This window comes from Aythya ferina (assembly GCF_964211825.1).
Source record: "Aythya ferina genome assembly, chromosome: 20".
Classification (NCBI taxonomy): Eukaryota; Metazoa; Chordata; class Aves; order Anseriformes; family Anatidae; genus Aythya; species Aythya ferina.
This window is the reverse complement of record NC_140318.1, coordinates 1,996,436-2,011,955: the sequence shown is the minus strand read 5'-3', so window position 1 is coordinate 2,011,955 and position 15,520 is coordinate 1,996,436. Positions and strand designations below refer to the sequence as shown.

Below are 15,520 nucleotides of genomic sequence, written 5' to 3'. Positions count from 1 at the left end.
TCTTCCCTCAAAGCCCATGAGAAGCCCGGGATGCTGCGTGCTGCCCCCCCACCCCTCCCACTTGTGCCATGGGACGAGCAGCAGCGTCCCTCGCCCCGGGCCTGTGCGTGGCGCAGGTTATAAAAAGTCCTGGCGAGACAGTGAGGCTGGGGCTGTTGCAATTGCTTCCTGTATTGTGCAAGCAAATGATTATTGAATCCTGATGAAAGGGAAGGGAGCGGGAGATGTGAACACTGTGGGCAGCCGGCTCCAGCCACCTCCCCTGCCGCCACGTGGGGCTGTCGGCGTCGGCCGGTCCCAAGCAGCGTGGGGCTGGCTGTGGGGCCATGGGCTCGGCCAGGTCCTACGCGTGCTGAGGCTGGGTGCTGGGCACGTGCGAGGGGGACAGCACCAGAGCTGGCAGGATGGGGAAAAAGAGCTTCTCTATGGGGTAAACCGCTTGGTTTCCTGAGCCAGCCCGCAGGGCTGTGGTGCTGTGGGGCCATTGGGGGCCGGAGGGGCAGGAAACGCCGGTGGCCTGCTGCTGGATGGGAGCGCACAGAAACAGCCTCCAAATCCATGGTGCTGAGCTGCAGGGCTCAGCCCGAAGCACTTTGCTGCCAGGGCTCCAAGCTGGGCGCACCAGGAGGGCCCCACAGCACTCGTTTGGTGCAGCGTGGCTGCATTTCGTTTTGGGGAGCAGAAACGTGGCACGAGCTTGGCACATGTGCTGCCCAGTGGGGTGCTGGCAGCACCGTTACAGCAAAACCAGTCCCTCGGTGCTGGTCCCTCGCTGCCAGTACTCATTCACCAGGAGCAGCCAGCACCTCCACCCTGCTGGAGCCCACTGAGGGCACGCTCAGCTCACATTGGGGTCAGGCTGGTGCACTTGCCCACGGGGCACTCACAAACCCCTCCGCCACCCATCCCCGGCCACCCCCAACACGGGCAGGTCACCGCTGAGAGGGACGACTGCGGCACGAAGCCGCCGTGGAGCCGCGTGCTCCTTCCCAGCAGCAATTTGGAGCCGGCTGTTCCAGCAGCAGCACCTTTCCACTTTCCAGTTCAGCAGGCTCCTGGCTCGGCCCTGCTGCGCCCCGCTGCAGCCGCTTCCACCGCGGGTGGCGGAAAAACGCGGCCACCCCCGGGGTGCCCGGGGCTGCTGCTGCGCTGCGGGGGGTGACGGCAAAACCCCCCAGGACGTGCCCTGGGGCTCTGCCACGGCCCTCTGCCAGCACGGGAGAGCGCGAGCAGCCAGACACGGTGCCAGGCTCATGGTGCCACCGTGCTCTGGGTGCCACCGTGCTCAGGGTGCCACCAGGCTCCGGGTGCCACCACGCTGGGGGTGCCACCAGGCTCCCTGGGGCTGTCGCAGCGGGGGCTGCAGCGAGGAAACGCTCGGGGCGAGGGGACCGGGGAGGGGGTGCGGAGAGCCGGGGGTGGGCACGGCGATGCCGGGGCCGCGGGGACCGGGGCACGGAGGCGGCCCCGTCCCGTCGGGGGCGGGCGGAGGCGCGGCGGGGGCGGGGGCGGCGGGGCCGGGCCGGGCAGCGGCGGCCCGCGGCGGAGCTGCCTCTCGCCATGGGCGGTGGGTGCCGGCCCCGGGCCCCCCCGGCCGGGCTGCGGCTTCTGCTCGGCCCCGCGCTGCTGCTCTGCGCCGCCGGGAGCGCCGCGGCCGCCGGCACCGGCACCGGCACCGGTACGGGGCGGAGGGGGGGGGGGGGGGAGCCCGAGGAGGGACCGGGCGGGGATGCGGGGGGGTCCGGGGGATGCGGGGGGGTCCGGGGGGATCTGGTTTGGGGAGGGAGCAGCGCCGGGATCCTGCAGGGGCCGGGGACCCTGGGGGATGTTGCGGGGTGGGGGGCGCGGGGCTGGGGGCGCTGCACCCGGGAGGGGCACGGGGGGAGAGCTCGGGGCCCCCCCGGATCCCCTCGGTGCTCCCGGCGCTGGCTGTGTCCGAGGGGGCCACGCGTGTGTCCCGGGGCAGGATCGTGCCCACGTCCTGCTGGTGCCCGGCCCCGTGGGATTGGGACGCGGGGGGGGAAGGAGCAGGGTCCCGGGGGTCTCCCCCCATCTGCTGCCCACCCCCGGGGCCACGGGCAGGGGCCGGAGGAGCCCCCCGGGGCCGCAGCCCGGGGCATCGAGGGGCACCTCTGCTTGCAGCCTCGTGGGCCACCTCCCTCCACGTGCTGCCCCGGAGCAGCTTCCTCCAGGTCCCCAGGGGGACCCTGCCTCCGGTCCCGCTTCCAGGAGATGATTTTCCTCCCTTCCACGGAGAAAAGCCCACCCTGGGTCCAGCTCAGGGAACTTCTTGGGTTTTGCAGCTCCCCACTAGCTCAGGCTGCGTTTGGTGTGATGGATGCTGCCCCCGTCTCCATGGCCTGGGGCTGGGGGGGCGGCAGGACGTGGGTGCAGCGACCCAAAGGGAGCTGGCTGGGGCTGAGCGGGGCAGAGGGGGCTGCTGGAACAGGGCACGGCTTCCTTCCCCCTGCCCCGCACCCCTTCCCCGCAGCCATCCTGCTGGGACTTATCGGCGTTGAGGCGGCTGTTCCTGCCCAGAAACAATGCCCCTAAGGTGGAGACTTCCCTCTTTCGGCACCGTGTGTGTCCGAAACGGGAACATGAGCTGAGGGTTACGGCACTTCGAGGCATGGGAGCGAGTGCTGCAGGAGGAGGAACAGCGCCCGGACCGACACGGGGCTGTGGCACCCTGCTGCGGGTCCCGGCGGCAGGGCTGAGCGCACTGGGTGCCACGGGATGGGGCCAGGACTGGTTGGGGACACCCAACCCATGGTGGCTGGGACGGGCACAGGCCGGGCTGGTGCAGCCACGGGCAGCCCCAAGCTGCTGGCTGCAGGACGGGGCCAAAGCAGAGCTCACCACGTGGGGAAAGAACCCGTAGCTGGGATGTACGCAAAGGGATGCTTATCTTCCGAGCTCTAATTAGCAAGGGAGATACCTGATGGAATTAGGGGAACTGTGCTGTGCCCCGAGGGGCTGCCAGCAGAGCAGATGGGCTGCGGGAGGTGTGCAGCTGGAGGACCACGGCCTTAATCTTGTGCTCAGATCTGCTCTAGAAGACAGAATAACAGGATGCTGGGCTTCGCCTGCAGCCTCCTGCCCGCTTGATGGTTGCTGCTCTGAGCACTTCTCAGCCCCTCGCAGGCTCCACCTTGCCTCTGAGCAGCGATGTTTGCTCCCCGTTGAGGTTTTTCCCAGGCTGTGAGCTGAGCCAGCCTGGTCCCGTGGCATTTCTCCATTTGCCCCCATGGATATTGCCCTTGGGAGCTTGTCTGCAGCCTTACCCTCAGGGCTGTGCTTCTGTTCGAGAGCAAACCTTCCAGCAAAATAACCCCACAGCCCCTCCAGCTGCTCCTCGTGGAGGTCCCACACCGTGGAGGCCCCTGGATGCCAGCACCGTGCCCGGGGTCCCACCATGGGGAGGTCGGTCGGGCTCAGACCCCGCGGGTGCCTTCGTCAGAGCCGATTTTGATTTGTGCCCATTTCCGCCACCTGCGGTCGGGTTCCCTCCCCTGTCCCTGTCGGGGTTTTGGCTCCACTGCACGGAGGGGACGGCGGAGCACGGGCACAGCACGGGGCTGCTGCTGGGGCATGGCCACGTCCCCCCCCAGCCCCGCTGCTGGGAGCAGACCCCGTGCGTGGCCGCAGGTGCGGGAGGAGGAGCCGCCAGCCCCATGTGCGGCGCAGCTGCGGCCCTGGCAGGTTGCTGTCGCTGGCGGTGCGGCCACAAGTGGTTGCAGATGACAATCTGGCTCCGTGGCGTGGGCTGGGAGCAGCTCACGGAAAACCCTAGGAAACCATCCCCGATCCGAAAAACAAGCGTGTGAGCCGTTTGTTGTCTTCGCAGCCCGCAGCCGTGCGCAAGACGGGAATGTCCCACCGGGCAAGCCCGGCTCCAGCCCGCACATGATTCACCCCACGTCGCTTTGGCTGCGGTTCGCAGAGCGGATGTCGTCCCCCAAAACCTGGCATTTCTCAGCGCTGATCGCACGTGTTCACCGGCTCAGCCGTCACGGAGGGGGCCGCGATCCAGCGCGGGGGCTGGGAGCAGCTTTCCCCACACCTGGAGCCGTCCCGGCCGGATTCCTGCCCGGGGTGGAGAGCGGCCGGGAGCGCCGCGGGGGGCGGCTGTCGCGGGCTGGGACACGCCGCGTCCCCTCGCGCCCTTGTGGCTGGGACATGCCGCTCCCGCCCCACCTCGGGGCCCCCACGGCGCTGACACCGCTGTGACCCCGGCAGGAGGCAGCTGCCTGCGGGGCCCTGGCACGGAGCAGCCACCCAGCCCCACAGCAGCATCCCCGTGTCCCCCCCCCCCCCGAGCTGGCTGGGGCAGGGAGCGGGGCCGCTCCTGCAGATGTTTGTGGTGGAGCCAAGCGCGGAGCTACTGGCGCGGGAACTGTTCCGGGGATGCTCTGGCTGCGCTGCGGCACGGTAAAAGTTTCCGTGCTACAAAAAGCTGCAGGCGGGTGGTCTGAAGTTAATTTGTCTGAGATAAATAAGGACCTGCCTGCTGCCGCCCGTCTGGATGCGTAACGGAGGCTGGGATGGAAAGAGCTGGGATGAAAGGGAGCCCGAAGGAAGGGCTGGGAGCTGAACTCTGCGAGCTGCCCCCCTGTAGCATGAGGGGTTTGGGATCCCAGGGCTGAGAGCAGTTGTGAGAGCTGCCAGCCCCCAGGCAGCCCCCACCCTGTCCCGGCCCCGAGCTGCCTGGGAAACTGGGAGACTTTGCAAAATGAGCTTGATTTTTCAAAGATGTTCGTTTTTAGCTTCAATTTCCTATGGAAAAATGTGCTGCGCGTTGTGCCTGCCCACCTCCCCCGGCGTTAGAGCCTGGCTCCGGCCTCCAGCAGGACTTGGAGCCGACTGGGCTGAGCCCCGCAGGGCCGAGGATGCTGCAGCCACCCCCCGGTCACAGCTCCCGGAGCCTTCTGCGGGGTGGCACCGGGGCAGAGCCCGGTGGGTGCTGCGGCTGTCCCCGCGTGTCCCCACCACCCCCGTGCCCCATCCCTCCAGTACACGCAGGGGCTGTTTTATCCCACCGAGATGTGGTTTTGCTCCTCTCCAGCTTTGTGATCCCCCGTTTGGGGCAGGGAAAGCAGCAGATAGCGGGGTGCCAGCGCTGCTGGGGCTGTGTCTCTCCAAGCCCCGACCTCCCACGCCGACGCCGTGCAGGGCGGCCGGGGAAGGTCCTGGCGGGGGGGCAGCGGCTCCAGGCCGCCCACACGTCTGCAGGAACCGGCCCCAACGCGCTGCCCGGTGACACCGGGGGGGCACCGGCAGCTGATGGGACCCCGGTGGCCACAGGCAGGGCAGGACGGGGCCCTTAGCCCCTTAGCCCCTTATCTGGAGGCTGCAGCTGGGGCACGCGGGCAAGGAGGTGGCTGCGGAGGAAGCGGCAGGGCCAGGGCTGGAGCCGGGAGGAAGGAGCCCCGTGGTCAGCCCCTTCCACCCGCACACGGGGCCGGGGCAAAGCAGCCGCGTGCCAAAGCAAACTCCAGCCCAGACAATTGCCATTATTAACAAAGCTGACATTGTGTTTACAGGGGTTTGCCAGCTCCTGGGCTCTCAGGGCACAGGGACCCCATGCGGGATGCTCTGGCAGCACCTTTCGGCCTTTCTTTCTTTCCCAGCTGCGTTCGGGGCAGCGGTGGCGCCGTGGATGGCCGGTGACCTCTCTGTCTCTCTCCCCGCAGTGAACCCGTGTTGCTATTACCCCTGCCAGCACCAAGGGGTGTGCGTGCGGGTCGGCCTGGAAGGCTACGAGTGTGACTGCACGCGGACGGGGTACTTTGGGACTAACTGCACCTCACGTAAGTTCCCCTCCTGGAGGAGCCCCAGCACCACACGGGATGCATTAGCAGGGTGAGCGCTGCAGCATCCAGTGCTGAGCCGTGTGCCCGGGTTTGTCTCCCCCCAGCCGAGCTCTGGACGCGCCTCCACAACCTGCTGAAGCCCAGTCCCGCCTTCTACCACTTCGTCCTCACTCACTTCAGGTGGTTTTGGGACATCATCAACAGCACCTTCATCAGGGACACGCTGATGAGGCTCGTGCTCACAGGTGCGGGGGGCGATTCCCGGGAGGGGTTGGGACGGGTCCTGGGGCCGAGCAGGACTCCAGCAGCACCATCACAGGCAGGGGACAGCGGGGCCACCGAGCATCTCCTGGTGGCTCCAGTTTGGGGCCACCTCCCCGCGAGCCGGCCCGCAGGGGACATTAGCAGGGGGGGCCCAGGGGGCTGAGCCCCGCACGCACCGGGCTGGGAGCCAGCTGAGACACATGAGCTGCTCTCGGCACGCTGCACTCCCCTTCCCGAGGGCTCTCCAGCAGACACAGGGAGCAGCTGGTGGAAATATGGAGCTGGCCCATGTTAATTCTGTCCCTACATTTATCACTTTGCGTAAATATTTAGGTTCCAGCTCTTGGAGCTGTAGGAACACATTCGCGAGGCTCCGGCTGTTGGTTTCCCCATTTCTGCGTGTTTGTCATCTAATTCATCATGCAGGAATCCACTTAGTGCAGCAGCACAACCCCCCTGCTCCTGCAGGGAACTGCAGCCCCTAAAAGGCCGGGTGTGGGGGGGGCACAGCACAGCAGGACGTGGCCGGGCTCTGCCCACCACCTCCTTGTTCCTGGGGGTCTGGGTGCTGCCCCACGGCACTGACTGCTCTCTCCTTCCAGTTCGTGCCAACCTCATCCCCAGCCCCCCCACCTTTAACTCCAACTACGGCTACATCAGCTGGGAGGCGTACGCCAACGTCAGCTACTACACCCGCATCCTCCCGCCGGTGCCGGACGACTGCCCAACGCCCATGGGGACCAAAGGTACGTGCCCGGTGCAGGACCGGCACCGCGAGGCGATGAACACGGCTGGGTTTGCAGAGCAGCACCGGGTCCGTCCCTGCTGCAGCACCACCACATCCCAGTGCCCGTGCCTGGCTGCGGGGCTGAACCCGCACGGCACCGCTGGCACCCGCCGGGGCACCAGCGTCACCCCCGTCCTCCGCAGGGAAGCAGCAGCTCCCCGACGCCCAGCTCCTGGCGGAGAGGTTCCTGCTGCGGCACAAGTTCGAAGCCGATCCCCGGGGCACCAACCTGATGTTTGCCTTCTTCGCCCAGCATTTCACCCACCAGTTCTTCAAGACGTCCGGGAAGATGGGGCGAGGCTTCACCAAGGCGCTGGGGCACGGGGTGAGGGCGCGATGCGAGGGCGGCCGGCGTGGGGCGAGGGGGGCTGGGGGTGGGCACTGGTGGTCCCGTCACACGGCGCTGTCTCGCAGGTGGACCTGGGGCACTTGTACGGGGACAACCTGCAGCGCCAGCACCAGCTGCGGCTCTTCAGGGACGGGAAGCTCAAATTCCAGGTACCACGTGGCGCCATGTGCCAAAATGCGTCTCAGTTCCGTGCTCCAAGGTTGTTTGAAGCCCACATCCCCCTGGTAGCTGCCAGGACAGGGTGGTTTTCTCCCCTCTTCCCTTTCTACCACCCCGTTCTTGTCTCCCCGAGGTGGTGGATGGAGAGGTGTACCCCCCCTCGGTCACCGAAGCGCCAGTCCACATGGTGTACCCACCTGCTGTCCCCAAGGAGAAGCAGCTGGCGATGGGTCAGGAGGTGTTCGGGCTCCTGCCGGGGCTCTGCATGTACGCCACGCTCTGGCTGCGCGAGCACAACCGCGTCTGCGACATCCTGAAGCGGGAGCACCCCACCTGGAGTGACGAGCAGCTCTTCCAGACGGCTCGGCTCATCCTCATCGGTGAGAGCCGGCGGCACCGCGGGTCCCCGCGTCCCACCTCCCACGGTGACCTGGTGCTGTCGGGCTCTGCGGGGGCCAGCCCGGCTGTAAACGCTGGAGGAGTTCCTCTGGCAGCCTTCTGGGGATCGTTGGCTTTAGTCCATCAGAAAATTTACTTTTGAGCAATTCAGCCATCATTCTGAACTATTCCATTTTAATGGTCTGGATTTTGGATGGAGGCGACTGTGTGGAATTACAGTAGACTTACGAAAGACCCACGATGCCACCACACTGCCTCTAAGCTCCAGGCCGAGCTCAGCTTTCTCAGAAACCATTTTGTTTTTGGCAAGCTGACTTTTCCCGGCGAAAAAGATAAATGACAGAAACTCCCAGCCAACAACAAGCCCGATGTCAGGCAGGTCCGGGCGGCAGAGGGTGCGGGGGTGCAGGGACAGGCTGCTGCGGGGAGCCTCGCTCAGCACATGAGTAACAGGGGCTGCCCCGAGCCCTGGGGGAGCCGGGGCTGATCCGGGGCTGTGGCTGCTCCTGCTGCCAGCTGACGCCTCCTCCTCTCGCCTCCTGCCCAGGGGAGACCATCAAGATTGTCATTGAAGACTACGTGCAGCACCTCAGCGGGTACTTCCTCAGCCTCAAGTTCGACCCTGAGCTGCTGTTCGGAAGGCAGTTCCAGTACCGGAATCGCATCGCGGTGGAGTTCAACCAGCTCTATCACTGGCACGGGCTGATGCCGGACTCCTTCGTCATCCAGGGGGAAGAGTACAGCTACGAGCAGTTTCTCTACAACACCTCCATGCTCCTGGACTATGGCGTGGAGGCCCTGGTGGAGTCCTTTTCCAAGCAGACCGCGGGGATGGTAAGGTCCTGCTCTCTGCAGCACATCCCATGGGGGGCTGCGGGACCCTGGGCCCAAGGCATCATCAGAGCACAGCCACAGCCCACCCATAACGAATGTCCTGGTTGTGTGCAGCATTCGCAGCCTGTTCCCAAGGGCAGCAGGTGGTGTGTGCGTTGGGGAGTCCTGCCCACGAGCAGTGGGGTGAGTTTGGGTCTTGGCAGCCCCATTTGCTTGATCCCGGGACACTGGAATAAGCATCAGGGCGAAGCCAGCAGCGTGCGGCACCCTGCTGGGTGCAGCCTGGGCACGGGAACAGCTCGCCTCACGCTGTTCTTTGCTGCCATCACATGGATGTTTTCTTCCAAGTGATTACATCAACGCTTCTGACTTGGGCAAAGCGACACTGCTGACACACAGCCCTGCTGCTCTTGGGGTGTGCAGGCTCCCTCTGCGACCCCAGACCCCCAGACCCCGTGATCCCTTCCCTCCTCCCCGGCCGGTGGGACGCTGCCATCCCGGGCTTCTCCTGCAGGAGATGGGCTCTACCACAAACCGTGCCAAAACAGTCTTTGGCGCTGCCCCTGGCTCCCCCTCATCCTGCTGTGGCCGCACCATGCCCAGGATGCAGGCAGGGAGGCCAGGTTGTGCCTCCGTGGAGGCCGGGGCCGTCTCATGTGAGCGTGCCCCTCCTTGTCTTCTCGCCCTCCAGATCGGCGGGGGGCAAACCATCAACGCCAACGTCCTGAAAGTGGCCGTCGGGGTCATCATGGAGTCGCGGCAGCTGAGGCTGCAGCCCTTCAATGAGTACAGGAAGAGGTTTGGCATGAAGCCCTACACGTCCTTCCAGGAGCTAACAGGTATGAGCACCGTGCTGCCAGCAGGGCCCGCAGGTCTCCCTCCTGCCACGTCCCCGTGCCCCATGGCAAGGCCAGACCCTTGCTGACACGTCTGGTGTTCACCTGGTGCAGGAGAGGAGGAGAAGGCTGCAGAGCTGGAGGAGCTCTATGGAGACATCGACGCGCTGGAGTTTTACCCAGGCTTGCTGCTTGAGAAACCCCAACCCAACGGCATGTTCGGAGAAAGCATGGTGGAGATCGGAGCTCCCTTTTCCCTGAAGGGGCTTCTCGGAAACCCCATCTGCTCCCCAGAGTACTGGAAGCCCAGTACCTTTGGCGGAGCAACTGGCTTTGAGATAGTCAAGACAGCATCCCTGGAAAAGCTGGTGTGCCTCAACGTGAAGAGGTGCCCGTACGTGGCCTTCCGTGTGCCGGACGCCGCGGCAGGAGGCACGGCCAGCAGCAGACAGGGTGGTGGGCCCTCTACGGAGCTCTAGCACCTCCACCCTGCACAGGTAGGGTCTGTCCTTGTCCAGGGCTTAGGGGAACAAGCCCCCCACCCAGTGCTGAGTGTCTTCTTTGTCCCTGCAGGCAGCGGTGGGGCTGGGGGCCTCTGCCCACCCCGTGCCCGGCAGGAGCAGGACCGACGATCGTCCACCCTGGGCAGGCTCCAGCCCAGCCCCACACCGGCAGGGAGAGGCTGGTGCCCGCTCTGGGAAGAGCTCAAGAGCCCAGGAAGAAGAGCTGCCATCGCCCGTGCTCAGCAGAACTGTTCCTCTTCCCAGCCCCTGCCTTGTGCTAAGCCACGTTCAGGGCTCTCCGGGGACCCCCAGCGCCCAGGGGTGCTCCCGGCTCCTCTGCTCCTGCTCAGCCTCAGCTCCCGCTGCTTCCCAGCACCAGCAGCCCCTCTTCTGCAGGGGCGTCCCCGCTCAGATGGAGAGGGGCACAGCACACAGGGAGCCCTCCCAGCCTTGTCTTCCACACGTGGCAACAAGGGAGGGATGGGGATGATGCGCTGCAGACGTCCGTCTGTCCTTCCTTCCTTTCTGGCCCAGCTCGGGCTGCGCTCTCACCTGGCTCTCCTGCAGCCTGCTCAGCTCTGGCTCGGCCAAGCCCAGCCCAGCAGCCTCATTTGTCTGGGCTGGGACAAACAAGCATCCCAGGCATGCTGGGTGCAGCGCTGTGGCCGTGCCAGCTGCCCAGCCCTGGGTCTCAGTGGGATTCCCAGGCCCCCGTGCCCCTGGCACCACGCTGGCCCCGTCACACACGATGCCACCTCTGTGCCAATCACCCGTTAATGGCTCTTGCACCCTATGCTCGTTACACTGCCCTGCACTAATAGCTGAGTAAATGACGTCCCCCAAGGCACACTGAACTTGCTTGTCCCGCTCCACAGCTCGCAGATGTAAGCCATCGCCAGCAACGTGATGCGATCGCTGGAAGCCAGGGTCGCTGGCCTTGGTCCCAGTCAGGTCCCAGAAAATGGACCTCTCGAATAAACATTGTTAAAAACCACTCTCATTTCCTCCAGCAAGTTTTCAAGCTCTCCCTCGGCAGAGCCAGGCCAAGGCAGGGTGCCCAGGGCCAGCAGGAACTGGGAGAGCAGACGTCTCGGCGGCGCTGGTGGACGGTGAGTGCTCAGCCGGGCTGTCGATGTGAGCCGTGCTCACCAGCACCGTGCCCGTGTCATTAACCAGCTGTGTGAGAAGAAACAAGCGGAGCTTCCCGGCTCCCTGTGCCTCAGCAGGGGCCGTACCACAGCCTCCATGAAGGTTTTGGCCCCGCTGCTTCCCACCGGCCACCAGCGCCCCACAAACCTGCTGCTGGTGACGCAGAGCTTAAGCCCAGCACCGGGCACTTCTATCATGTGAAATCCACCTCTGAGGGCACAAACAGCCCCAGCTGCAGGCGAGGCTGCAGCTCCCCGCTGTGCTGAGTGGCTGGAGTGACCCCGGTGCTGTGCTTCTGCTCTGCCCCTGCACTGGGGCTTGAGACAGTGAATTCATCAGTGAAACCTGGCAATACTGTCTGCTAGGTGGGCAGTGCTCCTGCTCTTGGTGCTCTTGGGTGAGAAAACTTCCAGAAAAACCGCCCAGAGAAGCTGTCCCACCACGTCCCTCCATCTGGAGGTCCTAGTCCCCTGCAGACCCCTGCTCTGCCGCACTGCACACGCTGCTGCTGAGGAAGGCACGGGTGTGCAGGACGTGCCTGGGCACCAACACACCCAGCCCACCACAGCCCAACATGTGGTGGCTTCGTGCTCCAGGGGCTGCCAGCCTGCCAGAGGGTCCCAGCCCTCACTCAGGTGGCAACACTGCTGAAAAGCAGAGTGAGCAGCACCCAGGCTGGCTGCTGGCATCTCCCCATAGGGGAACGCACCCCGCAAGCTGTGCGCTGTGCTCCCGCGTCACCTCCAGGGCACGCACACGACTGCCCTGGCTGTGCAGAGCTCCAGCCTCCGAGCATCCTTCAGCATCTGGTTAGCAGCACAAGCTCGGCTCTTTTCTGTTAGACCACAAACATCCTGCTTTTGTTTGTCGCTATCGCAGCCTGCCAGCACGGCCTTGCTACCAGCCGATAAGCGCGCTGCGGCCCGGCAGGCACATGGGGAGAGCTGCCTAGGTGCTCCCTGCCGCCACGGAGGAACATCCTGCCTCCTGCTGAGGCAGCCCTGCCAAACCTGACAGAGTACAAACGGCGGCAGCTTGCGGCTCTGGAACGGCCCAGCATCACCCAGGGGGGCTGCCCAATGCATCCAGGGTTCAGCACGGAGCCGGGGGCTGCCGGACACCCAGCTCCGACAGACACCCAGCTCCGACGGACTCCGTTCTGCTGCTCCCTGCTCCTGGCCCGCCTAGAAGACGCCTTCATACAAGCACCATTTTTTAAACAAGCGCCTCCGGGGAGCACAGCTGCAGCTCGCCTGCCCGCGGGCTGATCTGGAGAGGAGACCGCTGCCGCTGTGCTGTGTACGTGCGGTGCGCGAAACGGCAGCGCCAACATCTGCCCGTGTTTGTGTGACCTTTGGAGCAGTGATTCACCGAGCACAATGACCGGAGTGGACGGGAGGAGGAGATCAGCTGCCCGCAGCGCTGCTGCATGCAAAGGGGGCCTCAAGGTGTGAGCTGTGCACGGCCATCACCTGGGCGGGATCGGGGGCATCCAGCAGCGTTTTCACCCTCATCTGATGAGTTCTTCAGCCAGGCTGGGGCACTTCACCAGGCACCAGAGCAGGAATGGCTGCTTGGATGTTTCAAGAAAGGCATACTTTGAATGCTTTTAAGTAAGAAGATGTAAATCCACGAGCATCTAGCACTTTTTAGCTATGTTAAGATATTTATCCGTAACAATGATATTGAAGACAAAAAGCGTAATCAGCACAAGCTTTGATTTTTTAGTCTTGTCCTTGGGGTGACAACCTGATTATCTGGCTCCAATAAAACATCAAGGAACCTTACAGTACTAATTCACTTCTTGGTGTCCCTGCAAATAAACCCCCAGAGCTCCAAAAGCAATGCAACGTGGCTGCATGACCAGAAGAGACAGATGCAGACAAGCAAACGGACAGCCCGTCAGGGGAGCTGTGGTTTTTCAGGCTCCACGGGTACACACAGGACTAAGCAGAGCTACACCAACAGGCAGAAAAAGCCCAAATCACCTTGGCCATATCTGCATGTTTGTCCTAGGCTTGAGAAGCAGCAGACAGAAAACACGGCACAGAAAGGACAGACTGCAGACAGAGCACGTAACAGCTCGGTAGAAGTCTTACTCACCAAATCCTCGCCATGCGTTACCTTGCTGTCGTATTTCAGATACACAGACTAGTGCAAATGTCTCAAAACATTTAAAGGTAGTAAGTACCAACCTTGTTTTCCAGCACCAGTTGTTTTCCTTCTGAGCTCTCTTGCCCCACTGAAATAATGGATTTAAGAAGTCTTGCATTCATTTGATGCTGGTAGAACTGCATCCCAAAACATTAAAAGCTGAGCAGTGCCTGCACAAGCTCTGCCACGGCACGAGAGAGGCAACCAACCCCGGTCGCTTTGCACTGACACTCCAGCCTCCCTCGACTTTCAGATTTATAGCTCAGACCAGTTTCATCAGACGCACTAATGAAAGGAACAGAATTGCTGGTGGCAGTAGCTGGGGCAGGGAACAACTGCTAGAGCTCAAGGGACGTCACCCTCAGGCCGGTACCTGCCCAGCTTCGTAGCCCCGGGCTCTGCATCATCCACCAAGCCCCCAGGAGGCGTAGGGTCAGCAGTTCTCAGCTAGCAGGGAGAGCTGGGCAAACTCTTTCCCAGCTTCTGCTGGTCCCTGAGAGCACTGAGGACTTTTGGCCCAGACAAGATAAGGCGCATTGCTAGAGACAAAACATTTGAGTGCATAACCCAATTCAGACAACCCACTTCAGACATCGCAGCCAACTTCTCTCTGCCACCTCCTGCACCAGAGCCATTTGTGGTACCAAAAATGCCATCACGTTTCTGCCAGGAGCTATGTTTTATGCTAGGGAAGTTGCTGTGCCAGAAAAGATAGATGAAATATCTGACAAAATTAAAAAGCATCCTTTATTCAAAACCAAACCATTTAGTAGAGCACATCAAAATAAATGGAGTTCTGATGGTGGCAGGATGCAATAGCTTTGGGGCAAGGAGAGGCACCTGCACCAAACCAAAAACCTGACGCTCCCAATGCCAAACTGGATGTTTCAGAACTATTTTATTGTATGTAGGGGTTGGTACAATTTCATTTTATTTTCAGTCCTCTAATGCATATATATACACAAATACACTCCAGTTTTTAGCCTGGTCAGGGCCTTACCTAAAATTAGATAAATAAATAGACTTCAGCATTTCAGCTATAACATTTACAGACAGGAGTTGTAGTTTTGAGTTCTATTGAACAGACAGGGGACAAACAAATAGCTAACATATCTTAAAAAGCACCGGCATCACTACCCAGCCCTGCCCACAACGCTTCTCAGCAGCTCCAGCAGCCAACCTCTGACTGCTCAGATTTGTGTTGTCTGTGTTGACAATGAGAAGCAGCATCCTAACACATCTTCTCTCTATCCCTCTCTCCCTTATGCTTATTGTATTCTCCAAGATTAGTGATTAATTGAATTCAGACTTCTTTCCCACACGCCTTTTTTTTTTTTCCTTTTGCTATTGGCACCATGAAACATCTGTCATGTAGCTGAGCACTGAAGATTAATAACTGAGTCCCCTTGCTGCAGGCCATCTGACACAGAGCAGCAGGAGAGGTTTTGATCCTATTACAGCTTTACTGACGTAGGGATTAAAAAACAAAAACAAACAAAAAACACTTTGTACAAATAAAACTTCAAAGCACTTCAAGCAGTCAGCTCTCACCCCTCCAAATCATTTTATTATGATGCTAATATGCACCCTGTCTGTGCTACAGACTTAACTGAACCTCCTCCTAAATATAAATTACAGCTGCTTTGACTTTTTTTCTTAAATGTGCTGATACCCACGCTCAATGATTTAATTTCACGTAACTTTCATGTGTTTGTTTTTTTCCGCAATTCTAAAAAGAAAAGAATCCCTTATCACATTTTAAAATTTGGGTTTCTGCCAGTTCCCTTAAAACAGCTACAATTTGTGCCAATTCAGTAATTTTTAATTACAAACTACTTATCTTCCTGCTTATCGCACTTTTAGTAATATAGTTCAAATAGATACAATTGCCAACACTTATTCTTCTCTATTAAGATCTAGTCTTACTGTGAACCAAGAGCTTACACAGACATTTGCATTTCTTCCTGGTGTTCCGAAGTGCCTTCAACTTGCAAAAAAGCTAAACAACAACAACGAAAATTAAAAAAAAAAAACCATAATTAAATTTAATCATTAAACATGGCATTACACTGGGTCGTACATTCAGGTAACTATAGTCTACTTTCCTCACAATTAAAAAATAACGAGCAACATAAGGAATGCATGAGAAAGCAGAAGTGTTGTAACATCCAATTAAGTATGCAGAAGACACGTAATTCAGTAACAACTACGTACAGAGTGCACGCATTCAACATGCTCATTTGTACCAGGTACATTGTTTGAGTCACTCAGCC

At 61.0% G+C, this 15,520-nt stretch overlaps 1 protein-coding gene across 2 annotated transcripts; it reads left to right on the top strand.

Moving 5' to 3' along the window:
* Positions 1-1,539: 1,539 nt before the first annotated feature.
* PTGS1 (prostaglandin-endoperoxide synthase 1) lies at positions 1,540-14,800 on the top strand. 2 transcript variants are annotated; one of them, XM_084493774.1, is made up of 11 exons: positions 1,540-1,672; positions 5,694-5,810; positions 5,918-6,058; positions 6,680-6,823; positions 7,008-7,189; positions 7,279-7,362; positions 7,506-7,752; positions 8,319-8,605; positions 9,297-9,444; positions 9,556-9,938; positions 10,015-14,800. In XM_084493774.1, exons 1-10 carry the CDS (start codon positions 1,561-1,563, stop codon positions 9,918-9,920), a joined length of 1,827 nt encoding a protein of 608 aa, XP_084349900.1. In that variant the 5' UTR covers positions 1,540-1,560; the 3' UTR covers positions 9,921-9,938; positions 10,015-14,800. The 2 variants fall into 2 exon arrangements, with proteins under 2 accessions (XP_084349900.1, XP_084349899.1); XM_084493773.1 differs by having other exon boundaries at positions 1,547-1,678.
* Positions 14,801-15,520: the final 720 nt, after the last annotated feature.

What these genes read in the sequence shown, in the direction of transcription:
- PTGS1 (XM_084493773.1), top strand. Translation starts at nt 1,561, where the DNA reads ATGGGCGGTGGGTGCCGGCCCCGGGCCCCCCCGGCCGGGCTGCGGCTT. An exon ending in CGGCACCGGCACCGGCACCG is followed by an intron (nt 1,679 to 5,693) that starts GTACGGGGCGGA and finishes CTCTCCCCGCAG; the next exon opens with TGAACCCGTGTTGCTATTAC. An exon ending in CCAAGCAGACCGCGGGGATG is followed by an intron (nt 8,606 to 9,296) that starts GTAAGGTCCTGC and finishes CTCGCCCTCCAG; the next exon opens with ATCGGCGGGGGGCAAACCAT.